Below are 19675 nucleotides of genomic sequence, written 5' to 3'. Positions count from 1 at the left end.
CTTACAACATATGTGTCCCGTTGTCGAGAAGGGAAAGAAAAAAAAGACTGGAGTACGTTTTTGGCGAGAGCAAGTTGTTGTGGGAGTGTGTGCTCAACAATACACACTCAGACCCCGAGTTTCTCAGGCTTCCCTTCTCCTCACTTGACTCACCCGACAGGTACAGGCCCGTGCATGTTGGGCGGCGGCACAGACAGGTCCGGGGTTTACTGAAATGTCAGCTTTCATTCTTTACTTCTCCACCCATCCCCCCCCCGCCCCCCCCCCCCCCCACCTTCAACTGCCGATAAACTAAATCATAATAATTTGCTGCTTCTCTTAGGGTCGTGTTCTCTGAAGCTAGCGACCACACAGACCTCACGGAAGGGTTTTTTTTAAAAAAAAAATGCATTTTCGTTGCTTCAAGCAAATCCTTAGTTCCGATGCAACGCAGATGGAGACATCTGAACGTTGGTTTGGATTTGGGCTCGTGAAGATGATCGTGACTCACTTTTGGGTGTGTATTTGACAGTGAGGTCAAAGGGTGGATTTTTTTTTTAGATTCAGTATTATGAAAGCCTTTACACCTTTAAAGGGATAGTTCAGTGATTTTGAAGTACACTTGAAAAAAAAGTGCAAACTTAGACGGCTGTCTGGCAGCAAAAAATACATCCTTTAGTGTACAATTGAACGGATATGTTTTTTGGTTTGTTAAGGTGACATTTAAAGATGAGGCGAAAAAGACGTAATCTCGGCGGTCCCCTCTGCAACAGTCGGACTTTCGCTACTTCCACTTCTCCTCCAAACTCCGTTAAATGAAATCGCTGATCACCGTCTCCGTAAGGTGACATATTAACTTTGCATAAGTTGCTTCAATATATGTCTGACTTCAAGATTCCGTTTTATTGTCATTCAGCAAAACAAAACAAAAAAGTAAAACGTGAACAAAATTAAGAGCACGGCTCCTTTAAATAAACTCAGATTAAAAAAAACAGGGCAATAAAATAGAGTTCTATGTATAAATATATATCTTTTTTAAATTAATAAATAATTCCCCAGCAGACTTATTTGTACACATGACTATGTGATGTATTACTATAATTAAGGATGTACTACAGTCTTTGCATTATTCGTTATTTGACTACAATCTGTATCAGACTTGGCAACTAGTTTTACACGTTACAGTCTCCGGTTTCAAGAAAAAAGAAGAAATTTGACTTTTTTCTCTAGGTGTCCAAAGGTGCTATTGCCATAAGCGTAACAGAAATATAGGGAGGTCAAAATACTACTGTACAAACGATACCAGTCGGAAGATGTCCTGAAACCTTGGGCGAGACACAAAGTTCCTGATATCTGTGTAATACTCGAGGGAATTTGGACGGCGGCTGATGTCACCTCTTGTGTTTCTCATTTCTCCCGAGCTTCAGTTTATTCGGACAAATTCTTGACCCTGACTCGCCTGTAGTCAGTGTTTGACTTTGGGCTGTGTCGGATGTAACCTTGGTGGTCTCGACTAAACCTCTGCATCTAAAAAAGGAAACACAGAGATACAAAAACACGACAGGCCAAATGCTGATTTAACATCAAGGGCCTCTGCTTTGTTAAGGCAAAAATGAAAACACCATCGTTCCCAATGCAACACATTTAACAAACAGATGTGCTAGCAGCTACGCACTTTCATTCCTCAAAGGAAATTTGAGTTGCAATCCGTTAAACGAATGGAATTCTCCCTGTGTTTGATGGGATTCGTTGTCTAAAGCAAAGGGGCTTCCTATGAATAAGCTGAAAAAAAAGAGGCTGTATTATTGGTCGGATGTTTTTTAATCGTACCTGTTGGCAACAGCAGGAGGTCACCCTCGAAAAGTTACTGTTCCAAGAAGTTCAATTATGCACATAATGGGATATTTAAGCGGCAAAGTTATTACAATCCCTTATCGGAGGAAAAAAAAAAAAAAGGTTAAATCAAGGGCAACTGGAATTGGTTGTAAGTACTCGGAGGAGACGTTTCACCTCTCACCCGGGAGAAGCTTCTCCAGCTCCAACGGACTGGTGAGACCCAGGTGTTTAAAGGGACAGTTCACTGATTTTGAAGTGGGGCTGTACGAGTTACTTACGCATAGTTGATATGTTCCCTTATGGAGACGGTGATCGGCGATGTCATTTTAATGGAGTTTTCGAGGAAAAGTGGAAATACGTCTTTTTCGCCACATTTTTAAACGTAACCTACAAAATATATATATATCCGTCAGTGTTTCCCCTAGGTTTACTGGTTTGGGGGGGTTTAGGGTTAAGGCTCGTTAGGGTTAGGTTTCAAAAATCACGTCTCATCCACAATCTTTTATACAGGAATGAGGAATAAGGTACATATGGAACGTGACCATAAATTACTTCTGCTTGGCATTATATGTAAAATACAATAAATTTGAATTATATATATATATTTTTTTATTTTTTTATTTTACTTTTCAGGGGGGGCGGGGGCCCCCTCAATTCAACGGTAGGGGAAACACTGTCCATTCAACTGGTGCAGTAACACATGGCCGAAGTACGCTTGAAAAAAAAGTGCAAACTTAAACGGCTGTCTGGCGGCAAACTAAAGCGGTGAAAAAAATACATCCTTTCGTGCACAATTGAACGGATATATGTATACATCTTTTAGGTTACCTTTAAAAATGTGGCGAAAAATAGGTATCTCGGTGGTCCCCTCTGCAACAGTGGGACTCGGACTTTCACTATTTCCACTCCTCCTCCAAACTCCGTAAAATGACATTGATGATCACCATCTCCATAAGGTGACATATTAACTATGAATAAGTAACTCATGCAACCTCACCTCAAAATCACGGAACTGTCCCTTTAACCTCTGTGGAGGGGATTTGGCTTCAGAGCTATTCCTGGTCATTCTTGGCTGAATTGTGGCGTATCCGGAACCTTCGTCTTCTCAACTGTCTGGAGGCGGGACGTTATTTACTGCCGCAACTTTATTTTTTCGCGATTTAGGCAGAAAACGATGGTCTATACGTCTATTTTTACACACAATCCTCGTATCCTTGCACAGGACCTGTAGATCTATCACGCATGCGGTGCCTGGCAGGTGCTGCCGGATTCTGCGGTTGCACTATTCACCTCTGGTTATGGCACAGTATTTCCTCAGCATGTTGTTGTTGCATGAACCCAAACATCTGCGCCAGGAAGCAATTTGACCCAGTTCACACTGAACCCCCTCATGAGCATCGGGGAAAAAAACTCTCTGGAGACGACCGGTGGCAGAAGGGGAGCAGATGCTCCAGTATCCCGGCAGAGGTGGTGGTGCAATGTCCTCGTCTAACGCAGGGAGACGGGGAGAAGGGTGGTGCTGCGAAAATGACTGATGAGAGCACAAATGGCAGAGCTGTGATCGGGAGGAAACAGGTGTGGGGGGGGGGGTTAATGGAGACGAGGGACAATGCTGACAGCGAAGCGGGGCCTACCTGTCCGCCCCATCTCTCGTTTTTTTTCCCCCGTCTTGATTTGCAAGTCCTCGGCGGGACGCTTGCCGGCGGAGGGGGGGGGGGGGGGGGGGGGGGGGGGGGGGGGGGGCAGCCTGGAAAACAAGAGCGAGGCGTCATAAAACACATCGGCGACTGGGATTTGCATCCGTAACGAGCCGAGCGGAGACGTTCGCGACAACAACCTGTCAGGACGCGCACTCTGGAGCGGTGTTCATCACCGGCTCGGCTGCAACAGATCTTCTGTCCCGTCGCCCGCCGATGATGGAAAGCAGCTTGACAGCGTGCAGTTCGTCAAAAGTTTTTTTCCTGTTCGTCTGTGGCAGAATTTATAGAACACACCTGGTCAATATATTGGACAGATATTAGAGGGACGAGAGTGCGAGGGGATTACAGATTCAATCAATCCCAGACCGATCAACTCCAAACATCTGAGCTGCCATGGCGTCATCAAACGTATTTCACGCTTACGAAATGAATTATTATCAAGTATACGGGTGAAATGACCTTCATTTCTTCCCCGCTGGGTACTGTTCATGTCCATTTTATTAATTGTGGGTATATTACTAATCAGGCTTGGTGTAATATTTGTTAATTATACGATGGCCATGGAACAGTCCTGATTGTCTGATACGTGACCATAGACCTCCAGGGTATAGGTTCACTGGAGACTCTGTATTTCTATGAAGGTGAATATGTTGGGATGTAATGCGAGCGCTTGTAGACTGGATGTGTTCTGAATTTGAAGTCACAGTAAAAAAACATTCACAGATGTGTAGATCGACATTCGCATGAATACAATGGCGGCTGCAAACTTGTAATCCAAAATTTGCTCAGGGCAATTTTTCTGTACAAACCACAACTCGCTCATTACGACCTCTCGATTCCGCCAACTGCAACTTCACTGAACGGACAGACTTGTGAGTGAGTGAAACACAATGTGCCAGATTCCAATTCAGCGCCACGCTGGTAAACTATTGTGTCACCACGAGCGGCCGCAGTTCACGATGCAGATGGTGGTAATTTTCCAATCGGCCCGGAAGTTCACGAAGACCGAATATTGGATCTACTTTTTCAGGAGGTTTCTAGAAACATGACTGCAAAAAGGCCTGCGGCCGCTTGATAAGCACATATTTGCCATCGTGCTCATCAACAGGTCGCAAATTGATACAGCAGGCGATGTAACATGATCAATCGCTGCAGTTTTAAAGTCTTGGCGTTAAAGCACGTCGCATAATGACGAGTCGAGACAAAAGACCAGCCAGAGTAAAGGGGTGGATCCTGATCGTCCTTCCTATCTACTATTCCTTGACCTCAGTGGAAAACGTCAGGAGCTCAAGGAAAGGTGTAAAGGAGGATTCATAGGACTTGGATAAAGCCGACAGCGCTGCGTCGTAGCGACGTCATCATGCGACGGCGGATGTCATTGATGACTCTGCCGTGGTGAAACTACAAATTACAGAAGATGGACTACAAGAAACGCAGAGTGTATCCCCACTGTGTGCCATCAGATGTAAATTATTCATAGTCAACGGTAACTCCTTTCCTTTGGCATAGGAAGGTCCAGTGTACCCCGTGTGCTAACGGAGACAGGAAAGGGATCATTGGAGCACCTCTCCTAGGCATTTAGAGAATCCGAACAGCTATCATTTGACAATTCGACCTCAGCCCCAGTGTGACCCAGATTGTTAATATTAATATCATCACTAATAATAACAACAACATAATTGTATTTGTTTTTAATTATAAGCATCAGTCTGGTAGAGATTAAAGCGGCGGTGGTACAACTGTCCTCTCTCTCTCTCTTCTCTCCTCCTCTCTCTCCTCACCCCAACCGGTCGAGACAGAGGCTCCGCCCACAGCTGAGTCTGGTTCTGTCAGAGATTTCTTCCTGTTAAAAGGGAGTTTTTTTTCTCTCCTGCGTCGCCAAGTGCTTTGCTCATTGTGGGATTTGTTGGGTTTTCCCTGTGATATTGTGATATTGACCTCACTATGTAAAGTGCCTTGAGACAATGTATGGCGCGATACGGCGCTATACAAATAAAATTGAATTGAATTGAATTGAAGTCGAGCGGCACACGCCCGAGCTAAGTGTCCCACCTTGAGTTCAGTGCAGGCATCAGGGATAACCGTTACAGCAACATTAAAATGCAGCGCGTTCATGGTACATTTCACATTTCACATACAGCCAAGGACTCGGTGTTGTTGCTGTCGAGCGCTGAGATCAGACTTCTTTTCACCAGCGTGCGCGCGTGCGGTGAGTTGTGCTGAAGGACATTCCTCCACCGCCCGCCTGCCGCACACAACGGGAGCGAGAGCCGCGGACCGGCGGGGGGGCCAAACATCTGTTTGGAATGTGAGATCCGTCTTCAATAACCCCACCTCTTTGCGTATGAGGCCTTGACGATCAAAGCGCGCGAACACACAACTGTTTCATTTACATAAAAGCATTGAGGGAATGCGCCGGGAGGAGGCGAAGGCCGACGGAGGGGCCACGTGCACGCGGCATAATGACCACCTCGCTTCAGGCTATTAAAAGTTTATTTGTAAAGGCATTTTTTTTCTTCAGGTGCAGAAGTTGAATGCAGCCACTGTACGTTTATATGTCGTACAGCTGTAAGAAATATAAGCTAATTATGAAACACGTACTGTATTCAAGACCTGCTTTTTCTTTCATTCAATTTTCATTATGATGCAATATTCATTAGCTGTAAAAAAAAAAAAAAAAATGATTCCACATTACAAGCTATTTGAGGTGATAACAGCAGTGACCCCACGTTGCCCTCAACCCCGAGGAGAAGAAGAAGAAGAAGAAGAAAAAAAGTGCAGTATTAAAAAGCTCTCCTGTACAACTTAATGGATTAGAGAGAGAAAAAAAAAGAAGCTATTTGCAAATATTTAAAAAATGCCAGCAGAGACGTCCGGAAGCAGGTTAGCTCACTTCATTTTCACCATGGGCAGTGCTCATTTGAATAATGCCAATGCAGCTCATGCATACTTAACAGATGATTGACTATTCTCCACACACACACACACATTCTGACTTTGCTCAGTCCCCCTTCGCTGGGGTTTAACACACACACACACACACCTTCACATATAACAGACCCGCGGGGGGGGGGGGGACCTGCAACAGGAGCTTGTGCTGACTCAGAAATGTTGAACATTGATGTTTAATATTGTACGGCCCAAAATTGAAAGAAAAGTGAATATTTTCCTGGGAGTTAGGACTTAAGGGGCCAATAACGAGATCGGTCATGACTTTAAAGCTACAGTGTGTAAAATTTTGAAGAACTAATTCACAGAAATTGAATATGTTCTCCATAACTATGCGTTCATATATGTATAATCACAATGTTTTTTTCAGCAACTCTGAATGAGTTAAATATAGTTCCATGAGGTGGACCCGACCTCCGTGTGAGTCGCCATGTTTGCTACGTCGCGCTGCATACGGCTGTTGCACAAAACTTTTCCAGAATACGTCGCGTTTGCGTTGAATTTTTTTCTCCCAACGCTGCCGGAAACCTGAACTGGAGTCAGCGGTGCGCCGCCTTAAAGTGTCCCCTGTCGGTCGGCTCAGTTCGGTTGCGGTTCGCCACTTTACCACCAGATGCCGCCAGAAAATGACTTTCATAATGTATGCAACGTCGTCGGTCAACTTCACTACTGCGGCCAAGTTCCAAAATCTGGTGGAGCGTCTGTTCCGTGAATGTCCTCCTCAACGATCATATGTGGCTGCTATTCTCATCCGTCCACGACGCGTGTCACGTTCGCCTCATGGACGTCGTTCGCGCACTGTTGGTGAAGTTTTTCTCCGAAGAAGTCAAGGAGAAGGGGAGAAAAGGTTTGCCGTGACTGGGGAAATTAAGGCCAAATTTAAAATAAAATGATCCAATTTAATCGTAATTAACTTCTCGAATCACACATTTGGTCTGGGATTTCAATTTCTAATCAATCTAATCTCCCTCGCTCTCCCTCGCTCTCTCCTCTGGTTACAGATGGGGAGTGACTCAGAGAGTTGATGAGCCCTCCTCGCCCCTGTTTGCCTGTGTCGACTCGATCCTCTAATTACATTATGTTTGGCAGAAAGCTCACAGGGCACGGCCCCCGCTCACTGCTGAACTGTGCGTGTTACCACCTGACACGCTCAAGCCTTGGATTTGACATTTTAACAAAAAATAGAGAAGAAAGAATAGCAATGCACTCTTGGGGGGGGGGGGGGGATCTCGACACTGCAGACTCTGAGGGTTCATCTCGGGGGCTCGCACGCACGTCCTCGAAACGCTCTGTGAGTCGTGAGGCTGCTGTCACGCAATAAACCCCCGAACGCAGGGGCGAAAATATGAATTGCAGGCGGGGGCAAATAAATAACGCCTGGTGTTAAAGCTGGTGTTGAAGCTTTTACATCTACAGTATTTTCTAATGATTCCACCGGTGTGTCCGTACAACGCAGCTCCACTGTGGGGCACTGTGTCCCTGCGTCTGCTCCGCCTCTCGCTGCCACTCCCCCCCCCCCGTCTTCCTCTCTCCGGTCTGTCTTTCCTCTCTGGCACGCGGCATCATGTGCGGTGGCTGTGGGCCGTTGTTGCTGCATGTTAAAAGCTCAGCTGGGGAAGTCAGAATCTCTTGGATTGATGCTCGGTGGCCTTCGGTGTTTCACAGCTCCGGAGCCCGAACCGACCATCTGGTGGGGGAGGTGGAGTGTGTGTGTGTGTGTGTGTGTGTGTGTGTGTGTGATACGGCGTAGGTGGTGGGCAGGCAGGCGTCATGTGTTCACATGTGTATTTGTGTGTCTATTTGTTCCACGTGTGTGTGTGTGTGTGTGTGTGTGTGTGTTACCGCTTTTGTTCCAACGCATCACGCGGAGCAATGCGACAGCTACCAGGTGTGTGTGTGTGTGTGTGTGTGTGTGTGTGTGTGTGCGCGCGCACGCTGCAGCCGGGGGGGTTATGTGTGTTAGTGCGTGGGGGCAAGTCTCTTCTCGGTCTTTATGCATATGCAATTATCCTCTCCTCGGTGGGCAGCGCTCGGATCGGGGACGAAGAAGGTACCGTAACTCCAAATTAGAAACTGCACGGCACGCGGCTTTCACGGCCGAGGAGATGTATTTTTTCAGTCTGCTTTACGAAGACGAACGGCCAAACACAAAGTCTAGGCCCAACAATTATACTATCTAATTTTCGGGACACGCCTCTCTCTCTCTCTCTCTCTCTCTCTCTCTCTCTCTCTCTCTCTCTCTCTCTCTCTCTCTCTCTCTCTCTCTCCGAGGAAACGGAAACGAGTCGTGGGCTTTTATTGTCTCATCCTTGACATTTTTGTCGTCGCGCGTGATTTAACATCCTCCACCTCGTAATGTGAAAGGAAGTCCAGCTATTAAAAAAAACAGCAGATATCTCCAAGTAAGAATTAAAAGAATGCTTCTTCTAAGCCCAACGTTCAGTCCCTGATTCGGGCCAAGCTCCACAAGCGCCACATTTCCCATGGTGCCTCAGTTTCAGTGAAACAGTTTAGTCAGTAAAACGCAATAAATCTAATTCCACCTCCTTGTGATCTATCAGTTGTTCATGATTTAAGATTTCAAATGTCCAGTTTTTCCTTGGAATCTGTTTTCCTCGGATGAAACCGAACGGCACGAAGGGTCTGATCTGATTCCATTCGGGCCTGATTGTTCGTCCATCGTTTCCTGTTTGAGTTTTCCTTTCATATTAAATGAGGGATTCACCAGTTTGCGGAACTTTATTTAATTCCATCATCTATTTATACTGTATCGTCTGAAATGGTGTAAAAAGTTTCAGATTTAGTAAAAATAATCAACTGAACCAGGGCGTCGTGATTTTTTTTTGGGGGACGAATCGTGAATTTTCTTTCAAACTTGATTTTTTTGGATAGAAATAGTTCTGAAAATGATTATATTATTTATCACTGCAGTAAATCCATTGGTGTTGAATTTGAACACAATTCACTGTTGGGTTATTCAGTCGCCTTTAAAATGAATATTTCCCTTTAACAGCTTTAGTAAGTCGCTACATGCAGATATAAGAAACGGCACACGGCCGGGGCAATAACAAGACATACAACCTTCAAACTGTATGCATAATGTCCATGTTATACAAGCGTTACACATGAAACTGTTCAGGTTTGTCTTCAATAGATACATGAATAGATGTATCAAGGCCACTGACACACCCATTAGCCAAGACATATATGACACACGCATTAATACTCGAAAACATCCACTCACTGCATATTCACACACACACACACACACACACACACACACGTCGCTGTATTCCTCTCCAGCTCGTCACGTCGCCTCAGCGGCGGCGAGCGATCGTCACTCTCTGACGGGCGACGGCGCTTTGCGTCTGGCTGTCTCTCGTGTCCCGCAGAAAAGACGGGGGGAGAAAAACCGCACGCGATTGAAAAGAGCGCGGGGGAGGAGAAAGAGGAGGCCGCGCCCCCTTGTCCTCCAAGCCAAAGAACGACGACTCCCCGTCGCCTTTTGATTTTGTTTCACTTCTTCTCCTCCAGCGCGGAGATGCAGATCAAGGGTAGGTAATTATCCTCTGATTGAGTATTCATAAACCATTATGCTATTCTTTTTTCCCCCCTGTTAACGATGCAAATTACGGCTAATTGCCTCACGTTAATGGACACCGAGGCGCTTTTACGAGCCGCGGAATGGCGGCAATTAGGCAACTGTTTATCTTCCGGCGCCACGCGTAAATATTGGTGGTAGGTGGGTCGCTCCGCCCGCCCGCTGTCGACGCTAGGCGTCCGCTCGTCTCGCTCGTCGTCGGGCGTGATTTTGATGGATGCCTGCGAGGAGAAGGGCTGAATGCGCATTAAGGAAAACTAATTCCATTAGCAGCCGCATGAATAATACAGCAGCGCAAATAGGGGGGGGGGGGGGGGGGGGGGGGGGGGGGGGGGGGGGGGGGGGGGGGGGGGGGGGGGGGGGGGGGGGGGGGGGGGGGGGGGGGGGGGGGGGGGGGGTGGCTTATTGAGGATTTTGTAAATTCAAGACGTAAAGGTTTTGAATTCTCAATGACTCTTCACACACTTGACAAATGCCCACGGGATCCGTCAAAGGGGCCGGACATCAACCGGCGTCACATTTCATTTAATAAGTGGCCGGCGTCGTTCCCTTCCCTCCATCCCTTTTTTCCGAGGACAGATTCAGATGCTTGACTTGAAATAGTCTTTTTCCCCTCTTTCTTTTTTTTCTCTCTTTCTTCTCTTTCCTGATGGTTGTCTCATCCGTGGAAAGAAAAAAGGAAAAGGAAAAAAAAAAGAAAAGCGCTCCCTCAGACTCCAGTGAGTCATGTCGCAGTTTGCTGCTGGCACTTTCATCACTGAAAACTCTGGTGCCACACTATGATACTACAACTCCCCCCCCCCCCCCCCCCCCCCCCCCCCCCCCCCCCCCCCCCCCCCCCCCCCCCCCCCGTGTGTGAACAGAAGAGAATTAGTTCAGGAACAGACTGAACAAGCGAGAGGAGGCGAGACACGACCACTATTGTGAAGGCTGCAGCCAAAACACGAACACACTGCGAGTGAAACAATGAAGTCTCTTCGACAAATTAGACGACGGTATTTATCTAAATTTTTTTCTTCTCGTTCCCGTAGCCGATTGAATTATCGAATGATGCGATCACAATTAGTCGTTAGGCCCCTGGTATGTTTTGCGACATCTTAAGCTTTGTTTTTTCCGACGGTGGCCCCAATCGACCCCGAGAGTGCGAGAAGAATTTCAGGAAGTGTCGTCGACGGCAGCCGATCGCGAGGCCAGACTGTGGTTGAAAAAAAAGGAAGAAAGAAATGATAACGGAGCATCAAAAAAATTGAGCCGGACGGGAACTAAATAACCTCGATAATTTTTCCCGAGGAATTCACCCCCACTGCCAACGGACCATTAGTGAGATGTGCTGTTGTCACCCGCTTATTGTTTTAAAGAACCTGTGGGCATTTGAGAAAAAATAAATCCATCATGGCTTTCTGATGCCAGCTTCGCTTCTTGATATATTTTGTTCCGCCTCTGGGAACTCTCTCCTCGCCCACCGCTGTTCAAACACTAAAATAATTGAGTAAGTGTAAAGGAGCTGTTGAGTTTCGCACCGATGGCTCATTAATGAACAAGACCGGAGAAATCAGGCTCGAAATCCCGTCTCCGCGGCTGAACTCTATCCCCCTGAAGTCCCCATAAAAGAAAACGGAGACCCAAGCTTTCACTGGGGAAAAGAGAAGAAAAGTACAATTTCCATTTGTGTTCATTACAATACAGTAAAGTCCTGCCTTGGAACGGAGGTCATGCAGGAGAATGAGTTCAGAGCTTGGTAGCGGACTAGAAATTCCAGAAGCGGCTCATTAAAATTAGATGAGTGTATGTCCGACATATTGGGAGGCGCTTTGTAGAGTTGAATTTTCGAAGTTGGCGTCGGGGGCTGCCCGCATTAACAAAGGACGATTCTGTACAATGACGTCTGGGTTCGTGTGAAGTCTGTTGTTATTTTTTCAGAGTTGTTTTCTCATTACGTCCGCGCTCGTATCGCTCGGAGCTCGGGTCAATTTGAATCCTGGTTGGAATGCAACTCTCAATCTTGTGGTTCACACAGACAACGCACGTACACCCCGTGCTCATTATTCCTTCTTTTTTTTTTATTATCAGGAGCGTTGTGCGAGCAGGGGGGAGCCGGTCCGGGCAGGAGGGAAAACACTGAATAATTAGGTACAGTGAGGGAACAAGGTCGGCTGAACCCGGGTGACTCCGGAGGCTGCAATGGGCTGGAGGTGGGGGGGGGGGGATGTCTAGAAAAACAGATACATAACCAATCATGTCACAGCTAATGGCCGTCTGTCTTTCTAAATGTAGGAGCACAGCCCGGCCATGGTGAGAGAGCCTGACTGTATCTGCTGTGGACAGACGGTGATTTTTCTATGCACCTATGAAAAAACACAATTGTTGTGCGTGGAGTTCGTACTAAGAGCAGCGATTCCACCAACAAGAGGAGCATACCTCAGTTCTGCAGCTTTTTCACAAATTGAGCATACCGCTCAGCTGATCCTCATCTTTGGATTCAGTTGGTAAAGCTCATGTTGCGTTACATTACATTGCATTAATGTAATGACATTACTTTCGTTTTGCTGACGCTTTTGTCCAAAGCGACTTACAATCATCGTTTAAAAAACAACAACTCATATCACAGGTGGTCAGGTGGCATGAGTTTCAAATGCCCACACTGGATTTTAGCCATGCCCTCACCAGGAATCAAACCCCAGCCTTCTGTACCAAGGTCAGCGGTGTAACCCACTAAGCTACACGTCTACCAGCTTTTTGCAACCTGCCTCCACCCCAGTACCTCCTTTTCATACTGTATCTTGACTTAATCAATGTCATTGCTGCACTCCATGCCTCACATTCAATCAAGGCTCAAATGAGGGTAGGGAGGTGTGCTCTCTCTACCCTCAGGCTTTCCAGGGAGGTCCCAGAACAGAGCCACACCACCAAATCTCACTAATTGCAATGATTGAATTGAATTAATTTCGGATAAAGTGATCCTGACTGAATTTAGACTTTACTGCTCTTCTTTGCGAAGCAAGTTTCTTTTTTCAATCCTGAAAAAAGAATAAATGTAGAGCCCGCCCCTCCTCGCAGGGCGATATGGTTTGTTCCTAAACCTTGAGACAAACCTGGATTTCTCTTCTTTTTTCTGCGCAATGTTTGATAGGGTGACAGATGCGTTGCCTCCAAAACTGGCGGTCTCATCCGACCATCAGCCAAACGGTCATTCCGTTTATAGGTTGTTGTTTTTGATGTGTTATCGCTTAAAAAATACAGTAGTGTATGCTAAAGCATGAGTATTAGCATAGCAGCCAAGCAATAGCTCCATCATGTGGATGCATTTGTCCATTGTAAGCAACTATTACGATGTCGGAATATTGGATTTATCGTGTTTCTTGCATTAATGTGATGAAGTAACTTGATTTATTGTGTATTAATTTTAATCCATTAGGTTTTAGCCCAAACTTTCTCATCTGGTCATTTTTAACCTATAAACCGTTTCTCTATTGAATTTCTATAAAAAGTTTTACAATTCTGCGCTACATATTGAAAGCCGGCAGCGGTCGGAGTGTGCCAGTGTCTCTTTACGACTGCTGTGCACTCCAATCCCGATTGATCGCTTTACCTAAATTATCTTGGAAAAGAAGCAGACGGACGACCAGTGTTCCGTATGTTCACACTTTGAACGGCCTCTTCTCGTTCCCGTTCGCGAAGCATTTGTGAGCCGTCCATGAATAAGTCAGAGGAACGAGTCTGTATTTTCCCCTTTGAGCAGCTGTTTCTTTTCTCGCCGTGTCCCCACTGCCCAGTGGACGCTCTGCCCGCATCGCCGGCCTATCTGAAGGGTGAACAGGCGCCCCTCCGCGTCCCCCCGCGTCCCACTCGGGCGGAATTACGTGTCATTGCAGCCCAGTTTCATCACAGCCACCCTGTTTTTGTCTTCATTCGTTTCTTTGCGAATTGGCCAGGGTGTTACAGACGTACACAAAACAATTTGAATTTCGCAGAAGTGGTCCAGGTTGCTTCCAGCGCTTTCGCCACCACATTTGAAGCTGGCAGCCCCCCCCCTCACTTGTGATGCTGAAGACTTCATTTTTCCTCTCTCTTCAAGGGCATTTGACATCACACTGTGGCTATTTATTGCCAAAGTTTGCGCGGCTGTGGGAGAAGTTGGTGTTTATATGTGTGTATGTGTCTGCTTCAGGGGCTGAGTTTGATATTTGAGCTAATGGGTCATTAAAATAGACTTTATTTATATAGAGCTTTTCTAGTCTTATCCTCTCCTGATCCACAGCCGCCCCCATTAAATTAGCTGCAACAGTTATTCGATTAATGGACTTAGTAATCCACTACTGAATTCATCGCCAACTATTTTGATAATCGATCAATCGGTTCGAGTATTTTTAAAAAACATTTTTAAAGTCATAATTCTCTGATTTCAGCTTCTTGCATGTGAACATTTTCTGGTTTCTTTGCTCCTCTGTGACAGTAAACTGAATTTGGTGTGTGGACAAAATAAAACATCATCTTGACATTTCATGACATTTTATGGACCAAACAACTAATCGTTTAGAGGAGATCTGTTTATTTTTATTTTTATTTTTTTAATTGATCGATAATGAAAATAATCGTTAGTTGCAGCCCTGAAACTAAATAGGGGATTAAAAGGAAAGAAACAGACCCAGAATCTTGCTATGATAACACAATACAACCTGTTGAGTCCGGTTAAACGTGACATGTGGTGAGTCCATCCAGTTTCCAGCCTTGCTGTTACGGTATCATCATGGCTGCTGACAGTACACGTATTGCTGCGGGGATGCTTTACACAACGACCTGTTTCAGTCCTCCATCACCCTCCGCGAAATCATAAACACAGATCAGCGTGTCGCCCGCCGAGCGCCCGGTTGCCCTTGATTGTCCTTCCAGAGCGCCGTCCTCGCCGCGTCGGCCCCTCGTTTGCGCCGCGGCGTTCGGGGGCCTTTTTCTCCGAAACGCCGCATGTGTCACGTGGGAAGAGTGTGACACGTGGCGCCTGATGGCATGCGTCGACGAGACGCCAGCGGGAGAGCGGGGCCGGCTTCCGTCCTCCCTGCCGAGCGCTGCTATCCAGTTGGTAGACTCGGCCCCGAAAAAAGGCAACAGACGAGGAGAGAGAGAGAGAGAGAGAGAGAGAGAGAGAGAGGATAGGGATTAGTACGAGAGTGAAGGGGAAACGCAGATAAACAAGCTCTTTCTGTTGGATTTGGTTTAGACTGTATCGGACACACACACACACACACACACATGATAATACTGTACCCAGGCATCCACAAGTACATTCACACGTGCTCACATTTTATTACATGCTCTCTTCTCAACACGTGTGTCGCTGGATGAACTTACTGCACCGTGTTTGTGACTGTGCACCGTCCATGTTCTCCCCTTCTCCACCTCTCTAGGTATTTTTCGCCGAGACCCTCGGTCGCCGCGTGCGACAGCGCGGAAACCGGCTCAGCCTCTTCGCTCTGCATAATCACGGTGGAAAAACAAGTGCGCGCCTGATTGACAGAGCTTCTTCTTTTCTTTCGGCGGCTCTTTTTATTTTTCCAATCAGCAAAGTAATTATAAAGGGAGCCTCTCGGGTTCCCCCCGATGTAATCTGGTCACAGTGGCTAGATCACCCCCCGATAGGAGAGTGATTGCCGAGCTCCCTCGGATACGCCGCCTTTTAAGCCCGCTAGCGCTCGCCCTGCTGTATTCATTGCAGAAAATACCCCCCCAAAAACAAGTTCTTACTGTCATTATACTATATTAATATACGCCAGCGCTCATTTAGTGTGCAGCACTAACTAACACGATACAGGAGGCAGAAAAAGTTGTGTAAACAACTAAATCATGAATACAAACAGAGCTGCACAGGGAGGTCATGTTGGGATGAATACCAATTACTGCAGCAGCATTTTTCAGTTATGAGAAAAAAGGAAATAAATATGCTGTCATGTTACCTAAAGTGACCCACAGTTGTAATATCTGCAAGGCTGATTCTGTCATTCTTCAAGCCCCAGTGTGTCATTTTTGTACTTTTCTGGCGGCATCTGGTGGCAAAGTTGCGAAACGCAACCAACTGAGCATCCGACAGGGGACACTTTATGGTGGCGCAGCGCTAATTCTATTTCCGCTTCCCCGCAAGCGCTGGAAATCCAACGCGAATGCGACGTATTCCGGACCGTTTTGTGCAACCACATTTTAATGCCGCGTTCCATTACACCGTTAATCGCTCAAAACTCGGACCCCGGAAGCCGGGGTGGTGATTTTTTTCAGACCTCCCGAGTCGAAGTGGAACGGGAACGCAGCACAACGCGACGCAGAAAACATGGCGACTCACACGGAGGTCGGGTCGCCCTCATGACACTATGTTTAACTCAGTCAGGGTTGACGAAAATACATTGGTTCTTTGTTGCAGGTGATTGTACATATATGAACAATTATGGACAATATATTCCATTTCTGTGAATGCGTTCTAAATATTACACACTGTAGCTTAAAGTCTTCCAGTAGAAAATATTTCTTTTGTATTTTTATTGGTTTTGACTTTTTTCTTTCAACAAATTTCACTAATGTCGTACGAAGCATGAAAGTCGTTCTGGATTCGTGCTAATGCTAAATATACCTTTTCTACAAATTTTATCCCAACGCGGCATTTTTCCATGTTGCACAAGAAGAGAATATTCTTCTCCAAAAAAAACCAAACCCACCAGCATGTATGGATGATGACATAGATTCATCAAGCTCTTGAGTTATGATATTCACACACAATACGTCTTAGTTTAGTAGACTTAGTAGACTTTTGTCATGTTTCAGGAAGCAGATTGCCGACTATGCAGTTGGTTGCCTAGTCGCATAAAAATACTATGGATGACAAACAGCAATGGTGAAAAGTAAGAGCAGGGGATTCTTTTCTCGGACCCGCGTGGAAATGTTATTGGCCGCAAGTGTGAACAACACTTTGCCTTCACTCGCGTCGGTCGAGTCGTGACTGATACGACCGCGGCGTCGTTTCCAAACATGTCCGTTTCTGTCCGTTCAGACTGAAGTTTTCAAACTAAAACTACAACTAGAGCAGCTCGATCGGCGCGGCCAGCCAGGGGCTTGAGTTCTGCAACCTTAAAAAACTGTCCAGGCCACAGACGCTCTTCTGCAGAGAAGAACGAGCCGTCCAAAGGGGCCAGAACCGGATCTCACTGTGTTTTTCCATGGCGTCTTGACAGCCGGGAAGTCAGATGTGCTTTTAATTGGATGTATCAGACATGTGCGACGCGGCACAGTTCTTGACTCAGGGACGCGACCGAACGGGGGAATATTGCTTTTTTGTTCTGAAGCTGCTCAGTATGCTCGGAGAGACTCGCTCTTAAGGGCTACTGTGTCACCTCCGTTCCTCATCATTGATAGAGTCCTGATGATTCGTTGAGTGGGTAAGCCCCCTTAAGCTGCACTGATTGGACCCATGGCACCCTACATCCAGGCGATACCCACAATACTAATCCTTGTCACCATCTCTAACGGCACCACTCGCCACCCGCAGCAGGTCTCTTGTTGAAACTACGTCCACATGTCGTATTATTACGTCACATCGATTTCCTCCTCTCTTTTCAAACGGGCGAAAAAAAAAAAATCCCACGAAGCACACAATTGACACAATTCACCGTTTCGCCGCTGACCCCCGGAACGTCCATTTTGCACGCTGCGTTCAGAAGGGCGGGAGAGAGAGGAAACAACAGCAGCGCGAGAGCCCGGTGCGATATTAATGCACGTGTCACGGCGACGGCCGAGACCGCAGCGATTAACGGCGGAAATTCTCTCAGATCCATCAAAGCTGGTGTGTAATGAACCTCCGTATCTTTAGGGCCTGCAGGGGCGTATACAGCAAAAACTGTGTGGCCCCTTTAATGTGATATTTTCCCATTTCGGCGTGAGCATTTCAAAATCATATTTCATCCAATGACACCGCCCGCATTCTGCCCGGGTCCGGCCCGGGGGGGGGGGGGGGGGGGGGGGGGGGGGGGGGGGGGATGGTGTTTGCACAGCAGCAGTCCTCATCAAGAGCCGGTGACAACCGAGGTTGGTCCGCTTGACGACACACACACACACACATATAAAACCTCTACGCCGAGGCTGTACTTAACACGGCCATTTGATCCCTCCAGGATGTTTGAAAATTAAACAGGTTCATAGGTTGTTGTAGCAATTATCAAGGACCCTACATTCTTCTTTTTTTGATTCTGTTTCCTGCGGCTACCGGGCAGCGAAATGGATTCTGAACACGTTGGCCTTTCTCCGCGCGCTCACCGGCCCGTGGTAAATTATGTCCCAAGGAAGTGTTTTAATAACGGGGTTTGTTGTTGTTTTTTTGCCGAGTTTACACCACGCTGCATAAGAAGCAGTGAATTGAATAAGTACCCCACCGCCTGGGTTCTGGGTCATTGTGGTTAATAGGGTGTGATATAGTCACTATACGTCTGCAGCGGCGGTGTTCTGGTGGGAGGAGAGAGCCCTGGTTACTGATTACTCTCCAAACACACTCCAGCCTCTCCCATTATTCAAGTGTAGACACCACAAAACAACAGAACACACAGAATTGGGAATGTTGATTTTGAAAATGTAGTTGGATGGCTTTGGTTCACAATGCTGACCGTTGTCACAGACATGTTTTGTATTACTAGTCTTTCCTAATAGAAGTATAAATATGAAAAGAACTGCAGTGTACCAGATGGATTCAAACAGCCACAGTTTCAGGCTTTCCGGGTTGGCCACGCACACGGAGAAGCCAGGTGTAGCCCATAATCTGTGTTTTGCAAGGCGAGCAGAATTAGCATAACATGATTAGCTTGACACGAAACGTGACAAATTAAACGTACAGAAACTTTCTTTAGGATACGTTTACTTAACGCGTACTTTAACGTGACTTTCAAATTGGGTCCCTTAGTTAACCGATTCGTGAACATGGAGGAGGCGGGGTTTATGGCCGTTTACTGCAGCCAGCCACCAGGGGGCGACCGAGATGTTTTGGCTTCAGTTTTGGTGAGCTGCCATGTCGTCCATCTTCATGTACAAACTAAGGTTCAAACACGTAGGCCTGAACAACTCCACTACTACTTACTGTTACTATATCACTATATTAGTACTACTACACAATATTACTACATTACCACTTTACGCTTTACTGTACTGGCGTTGAACTTCATACAATTCTTGCTCGACAATCAGAGACAGATTTATCAGCCTTACATCTTAACATTCTCCAATTTGTTATACAACGTGAATATGGTGCTGCTGCATGTTTTACAATGAGTAAAGCGCTTAAATGAATACGGGCGCTCTATTCTTTCACACAGATTAACAGTAAACATTTCAACATTGCTGTTGAATCACACAGCAGCGATGACAGCGCTAATTATTTTTATTTGCTTTCACCATCTTGAAACCTGTGACAACTCGACTCGATTTCTTTTACAAACCCGCCCCCTTCTGCTGCGGGGGTGGGAGGGCCGTGAGCGTCACTCATCATATATATTTATATATATATATATATATATATATATATATATATATATATAAAAATATGTAATTCTCAAAATGATAACCATAAACAATCTTCCTATGATGCATT

The 19675-nt window shown here is 46.3% G+C and overlaps 1 protein-coding gene across 4 annotated transcripts in view; it reads right to left on the bottom strand.

Moving 5' to 3' along the window:
• The window catches only part of LOC118318631 (regulator of G-protein signaling 21-like), a 132883-nt gene that overhangs the window by 6392 nt on the left and 106816 nt on the right, over nt 1-19675 (bottom strand). The window contains exon 1 of one of the 4 annotated variants that reach the window (XM_035648470.2): nt 6-197. The exons of 1 other annotated variant lie outside the window; for it this stretch is intronic. Coding sequence is in view for 1 of the 3 variants with exons in the window: in XM_035648467.2 (XP_035504360.1) it covers nt 6-10 (5 nt within the window). In the remaining 2 variants the exon portion in view is untranslated. Of the gene's footprint in view, nt 1-5; nt 198-19675 lie in introns of those variants that run through there. 2 more of the 4 variants (XM_035648467.2, XM_035648468.2) reach the window with 2 other exon arrangements.

The sequence above is a fragment of the Scophthalmus maximus genome, chromosome 13 (assembly GCF_022379125.1).
Source record: "Scophthalmus maximus strain ysfricsl-2021 chromosome 13, ASM2237912v1, whole genome shotgun sequence".
NCBI lineage: Eukaryota > Metazoa > Chordata > Actinopteri > Pleuronectiformes > Scophthalmidae > Scophthalmus > Scophthalmus maximus.
The sequence above is the reverse complement of the archived record's forward strand: the minus strand, read 5'-3'. Positions and strand labels throughout refer to the sequence as shown.